General features: G+C 43.9%; 1 protein-coding gene and 1 long non-coding RNA gene across 8 annotated transcripts in view; one reads left to right on the top strand and one right to left on the bottom strand.

Moving 5' to 3' along the window:
* The window catches only part of LOC118535558 (uncharacterized), a 61,216-nt gene that overhangs the window by 21,880 nt on the left and 18,290 nt on the right, over positions 1-21,046 (top strand). For 3 of the 7 annotated variants that reach the window (XM_036091873.2, XM_036091871.2, XM_078063043.1), the window contains one exon: positions 1,636-5,675. The exons of 3 other annotated variants lie outside the window; for them this stretch is intronic. In XM_036091873.2, coding sequence (XP_035947766.1) covers positions 1,707-4,436 — 2,730 coding nt within the window. In that variant the 5' untranslated portion in view covers positions 1,636-1,706 and the 3' untranslated portion in view covers positions 4,437-5,675. Of the gene's footprint in view, positions 1-1,635; positions 5,676-12,557; positions 12,688-16,467; positions 16,582-16,800; positions 16,894-21,046 lie in introns of those variants that run through there. One more of the 7 variants, XR_004917237.2, reaches the window with a different exon arrangement.
* LOC118535593 (uncharacterized) lies at positions 11,518-12,445 on the bottom strand. Its single transcript, XR_004917248.2, has 2 exons — positions 12,383-12,445; positions 11,518-11,884 (listed from the first exon to the last, which is right to left on the bottom strand). It is a non-coding gene; the product is annotated as an uncharacterized LOC118535593 (long non-coding RNA).

The following is a 21,046-nucleotide window of genomic DNA, read 5'->3' as shown; positions in this document are numbered from 1 at the left end:
CCTGAGACCTGGGCACTCAGCTGATAGCCATGGAGTGAGGTTATGGAATATAGGCAGCTGTGGAGCAGTTGTGGGGCTGGGGTCCAGGGTGTATGCAGGGTTGGTGTGAGTGGCAGCTCTGCTCCTGGAATGGAGCAAGAGCTCCTTTTTTGGTGGAGGGGGCAGCTCAGTATATTATTCTCTGGCAGGTCCCCCATGGTGATAGCTATTGGTTACCTTAGTGCAAAAGCTGCCGGGGTCTTCTGCAGAGCAGGCATATGGGGTCCATGCCTGCAAACACTTGGACACCTCTGCTGTGTAATCTGTCATGTTCTGCCACTATAGCAGGACTTGTTGATGTTCTCTGCAGCAGAGGCTTCTGAGGTGCCCTGCAGAGTAGGGGAATGCAGTGGCATCAGTCCTTTGGCTGACACAGCCCCACCCTTCTTATTTGCTGCCTATATCCAGCTGTCTTCACTAAGCCAGTGTCCCCATCAATCCTTCCTGTGTGGTTATTCTCCTTTTTGTGTGCTCCATTGTGTCACTGTAGTAGTTTGGGGTTTTTTTTATGATTTTATTTATTTATTTGAGAGAGAGAGAGCGTATATACAAGCAGGGGGAGTGGCAGAAGGAGAGGGAGAAGCACACTTCCCGCCGAGCAGGGAGCCTGATGCGGGGCTCAATCCTAGGACATTGGGATCATGACCTGAGCCGAAGGCAGATGCTTAACTAACCCAGGTGCCCCTGTAGTATCTTAATTGACTCTTAAGCCTGCCAAAGACAAAGGCTGGTTTCCTCTTGTATTACGCTGACATCACCTTGCTGTCTTCTGTGCTGAATAGCCCGGGATAGTGCTGGCTATTCATTTGTCCTGTTTTTCCCTTAGGACTTGTATCGTCCATGTCCCATGTAGTTGCTCAGGGCTTACACGGAAGAATCCTTTGTGTATCAGAGGATGGGCAGGACTCCAGACATGACAGAGTGGACTCAGAGGGTCATGGTCCTGGTCAATGGATGGAGAGAGTGTTCAGATCACACCAGGTCCCCCATGGTGAACCTGTCTTTATTCACCCACACTTTCATGCTGTTTTCAGTGGCCACACTTCATTTCTACCTTCTCATTTCCATTTTGACATTTTGCCAATTTGTCAGTTCTCTCATCATTTCTACTATGATTTCCAGCACAGGGATAATCTCCACCTCTCTGGACTCCACATCTCACCCATTTCTCTCACTGTTTCTGTACTCCAGCATTGGCCATGAGATGTTCACACATCCCTAACTTGACACTGAACAGCAGCTAATCTGTTACAGTTGGGTTTTAATGGGCTTGGATGCATGCTTTTACCCAGCCTCACATCAGCAGTAGCAAAGGTCCTGCCAAAGACTCTTGGCAGAGAAATGAGTTGTAGTCCTTGCCTCTTTTTCTTGTCTCATATCCTGTCTTTGTATCCTTCCCCTGGTGAGGTCTCCACCATTCTGTGACCTTAGGGGTCAAATAATGCACAGTGGCTGTTCCTTCAACTGAATTCCAACTGCTGTGTCCAGAAAAGCATGTCATATACTCCTGCCTAGATGAGATGGATGCATATATGTGATGGGCTCACCCCCTCACTATAGCCAACACATATTTCACCAGCATTTCTTTGCGTTCAGGTTGTTGCTGTGGAGCAGAGGATACGGAGGCATCTTTTGAACAGAGCACTTCTATAGGTGTGTCACAGACCATGACGCCCAAGGCAGCTCAGTCTTCCCGGAAGACCCACCCCTGTGAGATGTGTGGTCCAGTCTTGAGAGACATTTTCCACTTGGCTGAGCACCAGGGAAAAGAAAACAGCCAGAAACTGATGAGGTGTGGGGCATGTGCGAAACGATTTTATTTCAACATAAACTCTCAGCAGCAGGAGCAGCACGTGGGAGAGAAACCATTTAGGTGCGCTGTGGACAAGGCGTCTTTTGTGAAGAGCTGCAGAATCCATGATTCAGGAAAGCCCCTTACCTGTGGAGAGGTTCAGAAGGACTTCCTGTCCGGCTTGGGGCATCTGCAGCAAGAGGCCACACATACTGGGGAGAAGCCACACACGATCACCCAGTGCAGGGCAACTTTACAAAGCAGAAAAAGTCATTACACCTGGGGAGAATGCAAGAAAGCCTTTGGTCCCAAACACACGCTTGTTCAGGACCACTGTTTTGTGTGCAATGAATGTGGGAAAACATTCAGGTACAAATCTTCATTTGCTATACACCAGAGATTCCATACTGGAAAAAGACATCATGAGTTTGGTGAATGCGGAAAATCCCTTAGGCAGAGCTCAACCCTCAGTCAACATGGAAAGACTCACACTGGGTCCAGGCAATACAAGTGCAGCAATTGTGGGAAATCCTTAAGCCACAAATCTGTCCTCATTCATCCCCAGAAATGGCACAATGGAGAAAACAGTTATGTGTGCAGTGAATGTGCAAAATCTTTTAGCCATAGCTCAGTGTTGATTCCATGTAGAGTTCAAACTGCAGAAAGGCCTTACAAGTGTAGTGACTGTGCAAAATCTTTTACCTCTATCTCTGCCCTCAGTTATCATCAGAGATCTCATACAGGAGAAAGGCCTTATGAATGCACTGAATGTGGGAAATCTTTTATCTCTAGGTCTGACCTCCGTTATCATCAGAGAGTTCATTCTGGAGAGAGGCCTTATGAGTGCAGTGAATGTGGGAAATCTTTTATCACTCGTACTGCTCTCCGTTATCATCACAGAGTTCACACTGGAGAAAGGCCTTACGAGTGCAGTGAATGTGGCAAATCCTTTACTCGAAGAAATAACCTCATTATACACCTAAGAGTTCACTCAGGTGAAAGACCTTATGAGTGTAGTGAATGTGGGAAATCTTTTACCTTTAGCTCCAGCCTGCGTTACCACCACAGAGTTCACACTGGAGAAAGGCCTTATGAGTGTAGTGAATGTGGGAAATCTTTTAACAATAGGTGGACACTCATTCGACACCGGAGAATTCACACAGGAGAAAAGCCTTATGTGTGCAGTAAATGTGGGAAATCTTTTACCTGTAGCTCCACTCTCCAGTATCATCATCGAGGTCACCTTGGAGAAAGACCTTATGAGTGTAGTGAATGTGGGAGATCTTTTACCACTAGTTCTGCTCTCCGTTATCACCAGAGAGTTCATACTGGAGAAAGGCCTTATGAGTGCAGTGAATGTGGGAAATCTTTTATTTCTAGGTCTGACCTCCATTATCATCATAGAGTTCATTCTGGAGAAAGGCCTTATGAGTGTAGTGAATGTGGGAAATCCTTCATCCGAAGAAATAACCTCATTTTACATCAGAGAGTTCACACAGGAGAAAGGCCTTACAAGTGTAGTGAATGTGGGAAATCTTTTAACAATAGGTGGACGCTCATTCAACACCAGAGAGTTCACACAGGAGAAAAACCGTATGTGTGCAGTGAATGTGGAAAATCTTTTACCTGTAGCTCCACACTCTGTTACCACCAAAGAGTTCATGAAGGTAAAAGGCCTTATGAATGCAATGAATGTGGGAAATCTTTTACCTCCAGTTCCACTCTCCGTTACCATCAGAGAGTTCACACAGGAGAAAGGCCTTACAAGTGCAGTGAATGTGGGAAATCTTTTACTTTTAGTGCCAGCCTTCGTTATCATCACAGAGTTCACAGTGGAGAAAGGCCTTATGAGTGCACTGAATGTGGGAAATCCTTTAAGGATAGATCACAATTCAATAAACACCGGAGAACTCACACGGGAGAAAGGCCTTACGAATGCAGTGAATGTGGGAAGACGTTTAGCCAAAAATCTTCCCTGTCAATACACCAGAGAATTCATAATAGCGAACGGTCTTATGAGTGTAGTGCTTGTGGGAAATCTTTTACATCTGTCTCTGGCCTTGGTTATCATCATAGAGTTCATAGGGGAGAAAAACCTTATCAGTGCAGTGAATGTGGGAAATCTTTCACCAATAGCTCAATACTGATTCGACACCAGAGAGTTCACACAGGAGAAAGACCTTATGTGTGCAGTGAATGTGGAAAATCTTTTACCAGTAGCGCTACCCTCTCTTATCATCAGAGAGTTCATGCAGGTAAAAGGCCTTATGAATGCAGTGAATGTGGGAAATCATTTACCTCCAGTTCCACCCTTCGTTATCATCAGAGAGTTCATGCAGGAGATAGGCCTTTCGGGTGTAGTGAATGTGGAAAATCTTTTATCTCTAGCTCCAAACTACGTTATCATCAAAGAGTTCACACTGGAGAAAGGCCTTATGAGTGCAGTGAATGTGGAAAATCCTTCAGGGATAGTTCCCAATTCAGTCAACACCGGAGAGGTCATACTGGAGAAAGGCCTTACGAGTGTAGTGAATGTGGGAAGTTTTTTACACGAAAATCTACCCTCTCTCAACATCAAAGAGTTCACACTAGAGAAAGGCCTTAGGTGTGCAGGGAATGTGTAATTTCCTATTCACTGTTAACAACACTGGAGGGAACTCTGAGGAGCCATCTGAACTGAATCTCAGACATCTAAACATGCACAGTGGGATATCCCTTGGAAGTTTCAGTTTCAGTACTGTAGTAAGCTTGTGTAAATATGTTGCACTTTCTAAGCTGTCCAGGGCGCTTTCTGGATTTAGCTCACTGCTAGATTTTGTGACCAAAGCCTTTTCACCTCTCCTGCCTGGCAGGTCCACAAAGTATGCATCCGTCACCTCCACAATGTATTCAGTGAAGCTGACCTTTGTTCTCTCATGAATTAGAACAAATTAGTCGTAACCTGAGCCCTTAGGATCAGTTTCCCCATCTCCTTAAGTACCTTGGGCATGGACCTGAATCATTGATGACCCAGGAAATATGGGTTTGGCTGGTAGCTTACAGAGAATGACTACCTTTTTCAGGGACATGTTAGTCTCATGTGACACTTGTGAGAGTTTTTTTCAGCTTCCAAGTCCGAAACGGTAAATGTCTGCCGCACATTGCTTTGGCTTATGTGATTATCAAGGCCTTACTCTTTAAGTCCTCTTTAATCTTAGATTTCTACTTACTCTATGGGGTAGTTTATATACAGATTTGGGCTCAACAAGCATTGCTGGGTGAACTTTTTAGGAGTCTCAAATTGTCTGTGCTTAAGGAGGATGGCAGAAAATAGCTTGCCAGTTTTGACCAAATTTGCATTGCTGCCCCACAACCTAAACTGCAGGGCTTTCTGGTTTTCATTTGAGATCTGGATGCTTTGTGTTTTAGGAGTTTCAGTGATGACCCCAAGGAGGGGGCAGTTGGGAGATCCTCAGATGCTTCTGAAAGGAGCAGGAATTTCTTCCCCTTACTCAAAGGAGACATCACAGGGGATGTCAGCACTGTTGAGGGGTTATCTTCTTCAGCTTTACAAACAGCTATGTGCCCTGATGTCCACAATCTATTGGGCTACGGTCGCTGGTTTTAAGATCATAGTGTGCAGGGGAAGCCATAATTGGTACAGAAACACTGGCTTAATAGGATGTGGAGGAGACTGCATCTAAGTAGATAGAATGTGCCTCTTCTAAAAATGGATCCAGACAAGTTTCTGTGACAGTGACTATAGAATCAGTGTGTATACAAATCTCAGGACCTCTAGGCATATTTATCTTGTGTAGGTAATCATTGTTGGAGAAAAAAATAAAAACTAAAATAATCAAAAGGTTCTGTGGTTTCCTCTCAGTGATGTTTGCCTCAAAGCCACTACCACAGATGCGGGGAAAAAAGGTAAAAGGGGCTCTGTATTTCTGTGATATGGCCCTTGTAACCCAGGAAGCATTCCTGGTGACTTGTTTGGAAATATTCATTGTTCTCCATATTTGCTGCCCCTGAGGTAATATCCCCATAGGCATGAGAAAGAGAGATGGAGTCAGTGTGGGGTTGTCAAACCTATTTTCCAAAAAGTGGGACAAAGACATTCTATCTTGAGCCATTTTTAAAGCTTTATTGAGGTATGGTTTATATGTACTAACTTGCATATATTTACAGTATAATTTGGCGAGTTTTGACATAGTTACGAACTTCTGAAACCATCATCATAGTCCTGATAATGACCTTATCTGTCACACTATGCTTACCTCATGTCCTTTTATAATCTCCCTTGCCCGTCCCACCCTTCAGGTAACCACTGATTTACTTTCTCTTACAATAGATGGATGGATACCTTTGAATTTTTTGAATTTATGTTTGGAATTGAGTATTTTGTTTTTCCTTATGTGTCACAATTACTTTGAGATTCATCAATGATACTATATGAGTAGTCGGGTTTTTTGTTTTTTGCTGAGTAGTATCTTTGGATATACCAGTTTATCCACTTATCTGTGTATGAGGATTTGGGTTTTTTCTAGACTTTGACTATTGAAGATAAAGCTAGTATAAATATTTGTGTTCTTTATGTGAATGTATGTTTCTTTGATCTTCTGTCGGGAACTTACGAGTAAAATGTCTGGGTTACAGGACAGGTAATGTTTTACTTTTGATTATACCTTTTTCATCTTCCCAGCAGTGTATGAGAGTTCCATTTCCTCCATATTCTGAATACTTGGTTGGGCCATTTTAATTTTAGCCTTTTTAATAAGTGTTTAATGTTCTCTCATTTTGTTTTAATTGCATTTCTGTAAGGATTCACGATGGGCATTTTTTCAAATGCTAATTTGCTATCTACAACTTTGGTAAAATGCCTGCACATATCTTTTTCTTATTCTTTGAGCTTCGGCTATTTTCCTTTAACAGGACAATGAAACAAGTGTGTGTGCGTGCACATGCGCTATTCACAATGGATTGAACAGCTGTAGCCTTTTAAATTTTTTCTGCATTATTAACATGTTCTCCATCACATTCTTTATTTTTTTTTAAGATTTTATTTATTTATTAGAATGAGCAGTGGGGAGGGACAGAGGGAGAGAGAAAGAGAAGCAGACTCCCTGCTGAGCAGGAAGCCAGATGTGGGACTGGATCCCAGGAACCAGAGATCATGACCTGAGCCAAAGGCAGATGCTTAACCGACTGAGCCACCCACATGCCTCTATCACATTCTTTTTTTAAAGATTTTATTTATTTGAGGGAGAGAGCAAGAACTAGTGCGGGGCAGGGTGGGGCAGAGAGAGGGAGAAGCAGACTCCCGGCTGAGCAGGGAGCCCGACTTGAGGCTCAATCCCAGGATCCTGGGATCATGACCTGAGCCAAAGGCAGTCACAACCGACTGAGCCACCCAGGAGCCCCTCTCCATCACATTCTCCTTAAGTCCAGTCATTGAAGAATACAATAAAGCCTTGCCTAGTAGTGGTTACCCATTTTCCTGGTTTATCACCACTGGGGTTGGTGGGTTGGAGCAGATGGGGGACAAGGTTGCATCAGTATGGTCTGGGCTTTACTTTGAGCCTCAAAGCCTGGCTAGGGGGTGATGTAGAGGTCATTAATTAGACCCACAGGCACATGCCCCCATCCAGGGCCTCAGTTTCATCCTATGTAAAATGGGAATTAGGAGCTGCTCTATCCCTGGTCCATTGGAAATTGTGAAGAGGTGTCCATTCCTGTATAGTTCTACCTGTGGGGAGCATCCTAGAGCCAGGCACCTACAGCTCTCCCTGTTACCACCACCAGACCACTGTGCCCCCAGGTGTGTCAGGAATTGAGCTTCTCAGGAGCCTCTGATCCAAGTCAGTCTCCAAAACCCACCTGCAGGGAGGAGGGTCTGCACAGTACTGAGGTCTCTGTGGATTCCTGGGAATATCTGGACAACTCCCCAGAGCCCCTTGAACCTCAGTTTGCTGACTATGACATAGAAGTGATGATGGTGTTTACCTTGGCCCCTGGGAGCATCAATAAAACTAACAAAACACTGATCACTTACTCATGACAGAATTCTATGGGATTTTGATCTTGTATATAATGTTTTTATATCAAGTTTTTAATATAAATATTAACATAACTTTCCTTTTCACAGTTCTTACTGTGCTTAGCTCTCAGTTATTGGCATTTATATTGCATTAGTAATATCCTAAGTTTTGTTCATTCTATAGAGTGCCACGTAAATCAATATATTTACTGTGAAATTTTGTCTAATCCATCTGTGTGTGACCTAGCTTATTTTCTCTTCTGAATCACTCTGTGAGACCAAGAGCATGCTCACCAATTGGTGGATTATCACAGAAATCCTTTGATTCATTTTCTTTTTTTTTTTTTTTTTAAATTGAGAGCGCACCCCAGTGGGGGGAGGAGGAGAGGGACAAGCAGGCATCCCGCTGAGCAGAGAGCCCCATGCAGGGCTTGATTCCAAGTCCCTGAGATGATGACCTGAGCTGAAGTCAGATGCTTAACCAACTGAGCCACCCAGGTGCCCTGATTCATTTTCATATGTACTGAGAGAGCTCTTCTTATGGATCTCTACTTGCCCTGCCAGATTAATTCTCTTCAGACCCTCTTTAGACATATTTGATTTGTGATGCTTAAATGCGAAATGATCAACACCATTAAGGTATGTTATGCCACACACCAGAGATTCTTTTCACATAGCTATGTTTTGGTTCATTAAGAGTCATTTTTTTTTTCTTTCCTAAAAATTCAATGCAAGTTTTACTTATTTAAAACCTAAACTGTTTAACATGATGTATACAACAGATGACCACTTGGAAAAACAAAAAGCATTCTTATTTTAATGAATTTTGTTAGAGTGCACTGGAAAGCTTCCAAATACATTTTTAAAACATTCAGTGAAATGTGGCTGATATAAAGTAGAAATGATAAAGTGATAAATATATAACTATGTTTTCTACAATTAGAATGTTTTTTAAACATTTAAAAATTTCAGTCCACTTTAGTTTTGAATGTGTTAAAGGTAAATTTTGAAATCAAAATGAAATTTTCACAAATTAATATATTGTATAGTTGTGTGTATCTCCATATACTGAGTAGTTTTCACAAAAATTGCCTGTTTTAAAACTTTTCCTAATATGGCTTGTATGGATACTGAAAATATAGTTCTTTTTACATTATATGTCATTTTTGTGATTAAATTTTTTAGTTTTGTATTCTGCATATATTTTTATTTTAAAAAAAGTGAAAAGCGTATTTTGTGGTTTTAAATTGGGGTCTTGTTTTGTAATGGCTCGCACATTTCAAGTGCAGGTTTGTTAAAAAAGAATTTTTTTTTTTTCTTAAATAACCTTAGGCTTTTTGTTTCCATGTTCAGCTTGATGCAGTTAATTTTCTATTTGACCTGAGATATAAATTGAGATTTCTTTTTCTTTCTCATTTGCAATCCATCTTAATATTTTATTGTTACCTATTTTCTCTACACGTTGATAATCAAATTTAATACATATATGTTTATAAAAGTTTACCAATATATAGATGTCAGGGGTGTTCCCAGGCTGTCTCCTGTGTACCACTAACCCATTCTGGTTTCCTTTCCAGAATAAGTTGTTAGATATAAATGTAAGATTTCTCAATAAACTTACATTTATTACCCTTTAGAATACATTTTTTTAAAAAAATTTTTAATTGAGGTATAGCTGACATGTAATATATTTCAGATGTATAACATAGTGATTTGACACATATATCATGAAATGCTCACCGTATGTGTAGTTACCATCTGTCACCATACAAAGTCATTACAATATTGACTATATTCCCTATGCTGTACTCTTCATCTCTGTGACTTCCTTATTTTATAATGGGAAGTTTGTACTAATTAATACCTTTCACTTATTTTGCCTATCCCCCTAACCCTTCCTCCCTGGCAACGACTAGTTTTCTATGAGTCAGTTTCTCTCCTTGGTGGTGGTTTTTTTTTTTTAGATTCCACATGTAAGTGAAATCATACAGTATCTTTCTCCATCGGAATGGCAAGATTTTTTTTTTTAAATGGCTGAGTAATAGTCCATTGTGTATACATATATATCACATCTTTATCCATTCATCTATCGATGGACACTTTGGTTCAATATCTTGTCTACTGTAAATAATGCAATAAATAAAGGGGTACACTTATCTTTTTGAATTAGTGTTTTGTTTTCTTCAGGTAGATATCCACAGGTGGAGCTATTGGGCTGTATCATTCTATTTTTTAGGGTTTTTTTTTTTTAAGATTTTATTTATTTATTTGACAGAGAGACAGTGAGAGAGGGAACACAAGCAGGGGGAGTGGGAGAGGGAGAAGCAGGCTTCCCGCTGAGCAGGGGCCCAATGCGGGGCTGGACCCCAGGACCCTGGGATCATGACCTGAGCCGAAGGCAGACGCTTAATGACTGAGCCACCCAGGTGCCCCTATTTTTAGGTTTTTTTTAGGAACTTCAATATTGCTTTCCAGAGTAGCTGCACCAATTTACATTCCCACTAACAGTGCATGAGGGTTCCTTTTTCTCCATATCCTTGCCAACGCTTACTTATTCTTTTTTTTTTAAATATTTTATTTATTCATTTGAGACACAGAGATACAGAGAGAGAGAGAAAGCATGAGCAGGGAGAAAGGCAGAGGGAGAGGGAGAAGCAGGCTCCTCGCTGAGCCAGGAACCTGATGTGGGGCTCGATCCCAGGACCCTGGGATCATGACCTTGAGCCGAAGGCAGACGCTTAACCATCTGAGCCACCCAGGCGCCCCTATTTATTGTCTTTTTGATACTAGCCACTCTGACTGGTGATACCTCATTGTGGTTTTGATTTGCATTTCGTTGATAATCAGTCATATTGAGCATTCTTTCATGGGTCTTTTGGCAATCTGCATGTCCTCTTTGGAAAAATGTCCATTCAGGTCTTCTGCCAATTTTTAACTGGAGTTTTTAGGGATTTTTGGTGTTGAGGTATGGGAGTTCTTTATATATTTTGGATATTAGTCCCTAATTGGATACATCATTAGGAAATATCTTTGCCTTTTTGTTTTGTTGATGGCTTGCTTTGCCATGCAAAAGCTTTTAGTTTGATTTAGTCCCATTTGTTTAGTTTTGCTTTTGTTTCCCTTGTCTGAGGAGACAGATTCAGAAGAATATTGCTAAGGTTGATATCCATGCCATTACTGCCTGTTTTCCTTTTAGTTTCATGGTTTCAGGTCTTATATTTAGGTCTTTAATCCATTTTCAGTTTGTTTTTTTCTGAATGGTGTAAGAAAGTGGTTCAGTTTCATTTTTTTGCCATGTAGCTGTCCAGTTCTCCCAATACCATTGATTGGAGAGACTGTCTTTTCCCCACGGCCTCCTTTGTCATAGATTAAATGATAAGTGTGTGTTTATTTTTGGGCTCTCAATTTGAATTAATAACCTCAGGAATATTAGCATTTTTGTTTGAAATACACAAATTGTCTTTTTGTAGTAGTTGTATTTATAACATCTAATCTTTCTATGTAAAAAATGGCTTGCATCTATATTTATTTGGGTCTGCTTTTCACAATTCCTGATGTTTTTGGATTTCTTTCAATTCTTGTCATATTTCTTAGTATTAATTTGTTTTTCAAATTTTTATTTCATTAAGATATTTTCTCTAAATGTTTAAATAGAAAGCTTCGTACAGGATTACCATGAATTTTTTTTACTTTTATTGCATTTCCATAATTATCTTGTTTAATATTTCATATGATTTTAAAAGGATTCTCAGCTACAGAAATGTCAACTTTGAGTACTTCATTTGTTCTAAGTATAATTCATAAATATGTCCCAAGTCTTAGAGCACTGAATATTCCAGACATATATCATCTATCCTCTGATCCTTATCTCTTAGGACTTCCAGAATAGACACACAGCTTCTCCGGTAGCCATTCCAGTCGTGACTTCTGCACACCTGCTTTTTGTTCCCACATCAAAGACGGCCTGGTGGTTGCCTAACAGTTTTACCAGAGCCTTTACCCATCTCGGAACCAGTTCCCGATAGAACCCTCCACACCTGTTTACAGTGGTTGCAAGAAACGGTAACATATAAAACCCGACACGGACCTCACACCCTGGGCTTTGGGTTTCTCCATGATCTCCAAACTCAGGGACTGAAGAAATGGAATTTAGACTAACAGGAAACCACAACCCTGAGAACGTGTCAGCGGGGTTATTTATGGATCAATGTTCTCTCAGCAGCTTGGGAAGGCTGGACTTGTATCTGCCTGTTCACCGTCTTCCCACGGCTCCCCGGGCCCTCGGGAAAGAGGAAGCACACCTCGGCCCGCAGTGCAGGCGTGACCCCCTCACGCGCTGTCCCCTGAGGGCAGAGTCCTCCCGCCGCAGCCCCCTCGGCCCCGAGCCCGCTCCCGCACGGGGCCCCCGCCCGCCGCCGCCTCCCCGTCCCGGACACCGGGGCCTGGGCCGCAGGGACGCGAGCCGGCGCCCCGCGCTCGGGCCTTCGGGGTCTGGGTGGGGGGACGGCGGGAGGGCCCGGGGGACGAGCGCTCACCTGAGCCGGGGCCCTGCGCGCGGCCGCCGCCATCGGACTCTGTGGCGGAGCGGACACCCAGGCCGGCGGTCCCCGTCCCGGCCCCGGCGCGGGGCAGCCTGGAAGGCGTCGCCGAGCCGCGGACCCGCCTCTTTGCCGTGGGGACAACGACTTCTGCGCCCTGACGGTTCCGTCACTTCGGTACCGCCCCCGCACGCCCCAGAGCTGCAAGAAGGACGCCACAAGGACGAGGCCGGAAGTCCCGCCCCTCAGCGATAAATCACCACGGAAATGCTTCCATTGGGTCAGCTGCGCGCCTGATCTGGGTAATGTAGTTGGCGGCCCGCTCGAGGCCAGTGGAGGGGTTTTCTCCATCCTGACCAATCAGAGCATGGCTAGGCGCCTCCGAAAGAATGCTGAACACCTAGGGGGAGGGAGGGGATTTGCTTCTTGTGAACTGCTGCCAAGAGGCATAATTTTGAGAATACATGGCACGGAGATTATTATAAACAGGATAATTCCTGATGTTTGGAGTGCATTTTGGAGCCATGGTCCCTAAAACCCAATCCAATAAGTCAAAGAAATGCCTTGTGGAAGGAATCACCTCTTATGCCACCAAGTGGCTTGTTCTGTGATCTTATGCAATTTGAGTTTCAACTTATGCAGGTGTTAATCCAGGTACAGTAGGTGGTGTTGGTCACAGCTAAAAGATATTCAAGAGCTCTTCTATTATAAAGAACAACTTTGGGGACGCCTGGGTGGCTCAGTCAGTTAAGCGTCTGACTCTTGATTTCAGCTCAGGTCATGATCTCAGGGTTGTGAGATCAAGCTCCCTGTGTGCTCTGTCTAAATAAGTAAATAAAATCTTTAAAAGCAACAACAACTTTGGCCAGAGTCTAAAGATCTTTTTTGGAAGCAATTGTCTTAGCAATAAATTATGTAATATCTTCCAAAGTTAAGGATGGGTTTCTGATCATAATCACCTTTACATTTACTCCTATAAGCAGGAAACTATGGCCTTGCCAAAGGAAGCAAATCCTGAGCCATGAATGCCTCTGGGTAGGTATGTCTGGACAATATAAATCCAGGGGAGTTGATCAATAAGATGTCTTAGTTTGCTTGTGAAAAGTTAGGGACACCATTAGATAACCTAAGAGGCATTGCCCAGCTGTGTGCTAGCTATGTAGGCATTCACAGGCCCGAGGAGAATGATAACAACCACAGGGAAAGATAGACCCTGTCAGAGCCCAAACTTCTCATTGAAGTGTTACTGTTCATGGATTCATTTGTAGAGATTGCTGGTTCTACCCATTCAAGCCAGGAATAATTTAGGTTTTTAGCACATATGGGAAGAAAATCTCCTAGCCTAAAAGAACCTTGCAAAGGTGTTCTAAATACCTTGCAAAGATGTTTACTGCTGGTGAGATCTCTTAGTGAGTAGGAGCAGATCTGAATCCCCTATGGGAAGGTGATGGTGCACACGTACTAAGATTTACGTTAAGTATTTACAAAGATTTATGTTAATTTACTAACTTGGTATATATGAATATAATTGAAGAAGGGTAAATACAAGGCACAAGTTGTTCTGGTCATAAAAGTGAAACTTGGTAAGAGACTTCTTCCGGGGCGGTGGGGGTGGGGGCATTGATTGTAGTTAGTTGTAGTTAGTTATTCCCCATTTACATGGGGAATAGAAGAGTAGTTGGTCACAAAGAGTACCAGGGAGTCCCTAGCGTCATGGGAAGATTGGGATCTTTGATGATGAATCCAGCAGTCTTAAAGGTTACCCCCTTAGCAATGGCCTGGGAGATACCGAAAGCGTTATCTTTCCAGGTCAATGCCACAGTAAAGGAAAGAAAATGAAAAAAGCATTTCATGCTTAAAATCTGAAGTCTTGATCTGGCATTTTGGGTGGAAGCAGTCTACCTCAATGTCAGTTGCTTCTCTTATGTGTTGGTTTTATTTGAAGGTCTCCAGCATCAATACAGGACCAGAAGTCAGCTGGTGACTTTAGCTGTGAGATGTGTATTTAAGACTCAGTGCCCTCTAGTTTTCCATTAGTATCAGTGGTCAGGAACACTTGAGAAGGTCCTTTGCAGTGGGGCTCAAGAGCTGTTTTTCTCTTGTGATGTTTCCAAAATACCCAGTCACCAGGCTCCAGACTATGATTAACAGGATCATTTGAATTGGGAACAGGGAAAGCTGCTAACCTGATGATAGGCTTTAGCATAAGACATTAAAGACTTACAATCACTGGTTATATTAGTATGGGATAACAAGGGATCAGCAGAAAGTGGGATCAGCCAATAGACATTGGTTTACTGGTGACTATCTCATAAGGAGTGAGTTTATGTTTTCTGGAGGGGATACTGCAAATAGTTGGCAGAGTCAGAGGCAATTCCGTAGGCCAAGGGACTACAGTAGTTTCAGCAAGCTTAGAGATTTTAAGTTTTAGGATCCCATTAGTTCTCTCAACCTTGATTGATGATTGAGAGTGATAGGGACAGTGATAATTCCAAGTTTGCGAGCTATTCATTAAGGCTTGTATGATTTGCCCAGTGAAGTGGGTATCTTGATCACTGGAAATTAGGGAAGTTATATCCCATGTGGGAAACATATTTTCTAACAGTTTCTTTTTTTTTTTTTTAAGATTTATTTATTTATTTGACAGAGAGAGAGGGAACACAAGCTGGGGGAGTGGGAGACGGAGAAGCAGGCTTCCCGCGGAGCATGGAGCCCGATGCGGGGCTCAATCCCAGGACCCTGGGATCAAGACCTGAGCCGAAGGCAGACGCTTAATGACTGAGCCACCCAGGTGCCTTGGCTGAGCTTCCTTAAACAATTTTACTTTATTTTATTTTTTAAAGCTTTTTTTAAGATTTTATTTATTCATTTGAGAGAGAGGGAGAGAGAACACAAGCAGGGGCAAGGGCAGAGGCAGAGGGAGAGGGAGAAGCAGACAACCCGCCGAGCAGGGAGCCCGATGCTGGGCTCAATCCCAGGACCCTGGGATCATGACCTGAGCCGAAGGCAGACGCTTAACCATCTGAGCCACCCAGGCACCCCCTTAAACAATTTTAAATTGTTTGTCCTACAGCTTGTAGATCTGTGTTTCTTTGGGTTCACGTGTTGAAAACTTACTGTGCTCCTCTGGTTATGTCCCGTTTCCTTGATTTTTTTGTGTGTTCCTGATAGCCTTTTGTTGATGTCCCCACATGTGATGGATCAGTCACCTCTTCCAGCTTTTACAGGCTGGTTTTGGTGGGGAAAGACCTTCACCTTGGGTTGGTTGCAAGGTCACCAGCTGAAGGGCCTGTGGCCATTTTGGCTCTAGGGAGGGACCAGCCATGTGATCACAGTGCAGCACCATCAGCAGAGGTCAGATGCAGCAAAGATTGTAGGGATTCTCAGTAGCCAAGGCTGCAGATGAGGTTACAGGTGCCTGCCCCTGGTGAAACTGGGGAGAGTGTGGCCTCAGGACTGTGTTCAGATTATACCAGGAATGTTTCCCATTTAACCAGTGTTTTGTTGTTATTGCCAGTACCATTCTCCATTTCTACTTTTCCTTCCCTTTGTTGATACTTTACTGACTAGTCAATTCTACTCTGTCATTTCTACCCTGACTTCCAGCCAGGGATAATCTCTACCTCTCTGGACTTTGTATCTCATTTCTCTCCCAAGTCTTCCTCTGTCGCTCTGCAGCACGGCCCACACTTGCCACAAGGCGTGCACACATCCTGAAATTGGCTTTGAACAGCAGAAGCTCTGTGGCAATTAGTTTTCCTGGGTTTGGACATACAGTTTACACACCCTCATGTCACCAGCAGAAAAGGTCCTGCAGGACTCCTTTAGCAGAGGAACAAGTTTTAGAATATGCCTCTCTTCTTTGTGTTACGGACTATCCTTGTGTCCTTCCCATGATGAGGTCTCTACCATTCTTTTGCCTTAGGAGCCCAGAAATGCCCAACTTCTCTGACCAGATTCCAGCTCCCTTACCTAGAAATGCATGCCATACATTCATGCCTAGATGAGTCGGGTGCATGATGTGATGGCTCACCCCCTCGCTATAGTCAACACAAATTTCACCAGCGCTTCTTTGCCTTCAGGTTGCTGCTGTGGAGCAGAGGATGAGGAGGCACCCTTTGCCCAGAGCACTTCGGTAGGCGTGTCGCAGACCAGGACGCCCAAGGCAGCTCAGTCTTCCCCGAAGACCCACCCCTGTGAGATGTGTGGTCCAGTCTTTTTTTTTTTTTTTTTTAAAGATTTTATTTATTTATTTGACAGAGAGAGACACAGCGAGAGAGGGAACAAAGTGGGGGCAGCGGGAGAGGGAGAAGCAGGCTTCCCACCGAGCAGGGAGCCCGATGTGGGGCTCGATCCCAGGACCCTGAGATCATGACCTGAGCCGAAGGCAGACGCTTAACGACTGAGCCACCCAGGCGCCCCGTGTGGTCCAGTCTTGAGAGACATTTTCCACTTGGCTGTGCACCAGGGAAAAGAAAACAGCCAGAAAGTGTTCAGGTGTGGGGCAGGTATGAAATGATTTTATTTCATTACAAACTTCAGAAAACATGAGAAACAGCAAATGGGAGAGAAACCCTTCAGAAGCCGTGTTTGTGAAGAGCTGCAAATTACATGTGTCTGACAAGCCCTTCACCTGTGGAGAGGTTGAGAAAGCCTTCCTGGCCACCTCAGAACACCAACTGCAGGCCACTCACACCAGAGAGAAGCCAAACAAAATCACTCAGTGTGGGGCAACTTTTCAAAGCAGAAAAAGTTATGTCACCTGGGGGAAATGTAAGAACACCTTTAGCCCCACATACACACTTGTTCAGGACCAGTGTGTTGACATAGGAAGACTGTTTCATGTGCCGTGAATGTGGGAAAGCATTCCTGTATAAATCTTCACTGGTTATTCACCAGAGAGTCCACAGTGGTGACAGGCTTTGTGTGTGTGGTGAATGTGGTACGTCTTTTAGGCAAAACTCAACCCTCAGTCAACATGGAGGAGTTCATACTGGGGCAAGTCAGTACAAGTGCAACAAATGTGGGAAACCCTTCAACCAAAAGTTTGTCCTCATTCATCCCCAGAGAAGTCCTATTGGAGAAGATTGTTACTTGTGCAGTGAATGTGTGTAGTCTTTTAGCCATAGCTCCATCCTTATTCAACTACAGATAGTACATACTGGAGAAAGGCATTATGAACGCATTGAATGTGGGAAATGCTTTTGATGAAAATCTGCCCTCATTGTGCACTGGCAAGTTCACACTGGAGAAAGGCCTTATGAATGCAGTAAATGTGGAGATCTTTTACTAGTAGTTTGGTACTCATTCTACACTAGAGAATACATAAAGGAAAAAGGCCTCTTGGGTACATTAAGTGCGGGAAATCCTTTAGCTATCAATCTTAGCTCTCTCAACACGAGTATTCACAGAGAACAAAGGCCTTATAGGTGCAGCCAAGGTGGGAAATCTTTTACCTCTAGCTCTACCTTTGGTATCACCAGAGAGTCCATGCTGGAGATAGGCCTTACCAGTGCAGTAACCACAGGAAATGTTTTATCTCTGGCTACCTGCTCTGTTATCAAAGAGTTTACACAGGAGGAAGGCCTTAACAAGTACCATGAATGTGGCAAATCTTTTATCCGTAGGAGGAAACTCCTGTATCATTTGGGAGATCACACTGGTGAAAAGTCTTATGAATGCACCGAGTGTGGAAAATTCTGTCGAGGAAATTATCTCCCTGAATACTGGAGCGTTCACACTGCGTCAAGGCCTTATGATATAGTGAATGTGCGAAATCTTTTACCGAGAGCTCGGCACTGATTTGACGTCAGAGTTCACACAGGAGGAAAGTCCTATGTGTGTGGTAAATGTGGGAAATGTTTTCCCCAGAGAATTCACCTCATTACACTCATAGAGTTCACACTGGAGAAAGGCCTTAGATGTGCAATGGAGTGTGGTATTTCCTTGTTCAGTTTAAGGTCACTGGAGGAAACCCTGAGGAGCCATGTGTCTGAATTTGGTCTCCTGCATCCAGTTGTCCACAGTGGGGAGAATTCCCCTAAGCTTCACTTCTGTGGGAAGCAGGTGTGGCTATGTTACACCTAACCTGCTCAGGGCTCTTTCTGGGGTTATGTCAATGCCATTTCCAGGGTGAAGCCATTTCACCTCTACCGCCTGGCAGGTCCCCACAGTGTGCATCAGTCACCACCCCACTGTGCTCAGGGAAGCCGACCTCTCTTCTCTCATGCTGGAGCAGATGAGGAGTAGCCTGAGCCCCTCTGGGTCTGTGTTCCCCTCTCTCTGCCTGGCTTGGGCAAGAACCTGACTCAGTGTTTGCCCAAAGGAATTTCATATGAGTTTGGCTGGCAATTTGCAGAGGACAGCCTTTTTCAGGGACACGTTGTTCTCAGATGATGAATTTTTCCAGCTTCTAAGTCAACAGCCTGAGCTGTGTTTTGTATTGCTTTGTTTTGTATAATACGAAAGCCTTATTGTTTGAGTCCTCTTAATTTCAGGTGTTCTATTTGCTGTATGGTGTGTTTTATAAATAGATTTGTGCTCCACAAGCGTGAAGGATGAACAATCTTTGTGGGAGTCTCAAACTCTCTGCCTCAGTAGGGACAGTATGATGGCAAAAAGAGCTTGTCACTTTTGGCCAAATGTGCACAGCTGCCACTGACCTCCTAGGAAAGCCTGCAGGGATGGCTTTCTGGTCCTCATTTGAGACTGGATGCTATGAGTTTGGGGAGTCTCAGAGGTCACCCCGAGGAGGATCAGGTGTGAGAACCTCAGACGCTTCTGGGAGCAGCATGAATTCTTTCCCTTGTTCACAGAGGGTATCATGGGAGATGTCAGCACTGTTGAGGGGAACCCCTTCCCCAGGTCTGGCAAAGAGCCATATGCCCTGATGTCCACAGTTCTGTAGGTGATGGTCATTGGTTGTAAGGCCATAAGGTTCAGGGGAAACCAGAACTGCTACAGAAACATTGGCTTCATAGGGAGTGGAGGAGACCACAGCCAACCAGATGGAATGTGCCTCTTCTAAAAGTGCACCCACAAATGATTCTGCAACAGGGGCTGCGGAGCTGGTGTGTGCACCATCAGTGTTCCTCAGGTATCTTCCAAAACAATACAGTCTCAGTAAAAATGCCCCTAAGGGCTGCACCATTGTCCCTTGCTTCCTGAGGACTGAGCCACACTCCTGCCCTGGTTCAGGAGATGCTTTCAGAGGACACACAGACACAACATCAGGGGGCACGTGTGGACACCTTGAAAAAGCTGATCCTTTTTCCTTTTTATTGTTGTCTGGAGAGAGTCTTGGTGGCGTGCTGAATCTCTAATACCCCTTTTTACTGATTTCCCTTTTCAACAGAGGGAGCAGGGGCGCCTGGGTGGCTCAGTCAGTTAAGTATCCAACTCTTTGTTTCAGTTCAGGTCATATCAGGGTCATGAGCTCGAGCTGCGTGTCAGGCTCCATGCTCAGCATGGAGTCTGCTTGAGATTCTCTCTCTTCCTCTCTCTCTACCCCCCAGTCCCCACTCACTTGCTCTCACGGCGCCTGGGTGGCTCAGTTGGTTAAGCGACTGCCTTCAGCTCAGGTCATGATCCTGGAGTCCTGGGATCAAGTCCTGCATCAGGCTCCCTGCTCAGCGGGGAGTCTGCTTCTCCCTCTGACCCTCCCCCCTCTCATGCTCTCTCTCCATCTCATTCTCTCTCTCAAATAAATAAAATCTTTAAAAAAAAATCTTTATTAAAAAAAAACCACAAAAAAACAGAGAGAGCAGGCCTAAGTAAGCCTCACAAGTTCCCTGGGACTTAAGAGCATTATTTTGATTTCATGGTAGACTTCCATTTGTGGCAAGTCAAACTGGTTTTACTAATTATCAGAGAGGCAAATGTGCCTTTTAGAATACAATCTGTTTAGGGGCGCCTGGGTGGCTCAATCGTTAAGCATCTGCCTTTGGCTCGGGTCATGATCCCAGAGTCCTGGGTTCGAGCCCCGCATCGGGCTCCCTGCTCAGCGGGAAGCCTCCTCCCTCTCCCACTCCCCCTGCTTGTGTTCCCTCTCGCTGTGTCTCTCTCTGTCAAATAAATAAGTAAAATATTTTTTTAAAAAAAGAATACAATCTGTTTAAGACAGAACATCAGTTTCAAGATAAAAGTAATAGCAGTTGTCACAGCTAAGGTTCCTTTCTCCGTTCAGCATGCGTACTATAAACAGGTGTCCTTGTGTGGTCAGCTTGTGTCATGTTTGCTTTTTGTTGATGATTTCACTGTTTCAAATGGCCCCCAAATATGATGCTTACTTGCTGTCTAGCATTTCTAAGCACAAGGCTAGGATGTGCCTTAGAAAGAAAATACATGTGTTAGATGCGCTTTGTTCAGGCATGAGTAGCAGTGCTGTTGGCCCTAAGTCCTGTGTTAATAAATCAACACACAGCAAGCAAGATGTCTTTAAACAGAAACACAGTTGAAACAATGTTATGTTTTGATCACTTGACAAAAATGTTGTGACTAGAAGCTCTCAGGAACCCAAATCTGTATTTTCTCTAGGAACGATGGTTTTACATGCAAAAATTCGGAACTGGGAACACGAATTAGTGCACACAGAACCATTAGAGAACATAACTACTGTGAATAACCATGGCTTTAGAAAACAGCTACTGTGAGAAACAAGAA

This window comes from Halichoerus grypus, chromosome 15 (assembly GCF_964656455.1).
Source record: "Halichoerus grypus chromosome 15, mHalGry1.hap1.1, whole genome shotgun sequence".
In the NCBI taxonomy this organism is placed as follows: domain Eukaryota; kingdom Metazoa; phylum Chordata; class Mammalia; order Carnivora; family Phocidae; genus Halichoerus; species Halichoerus grypus.
The sequence above is the reverse complement of the archived record's forward strand: the minus strand, read 5'-3'. Positions and strand labels throughout refer to the sequence as shown.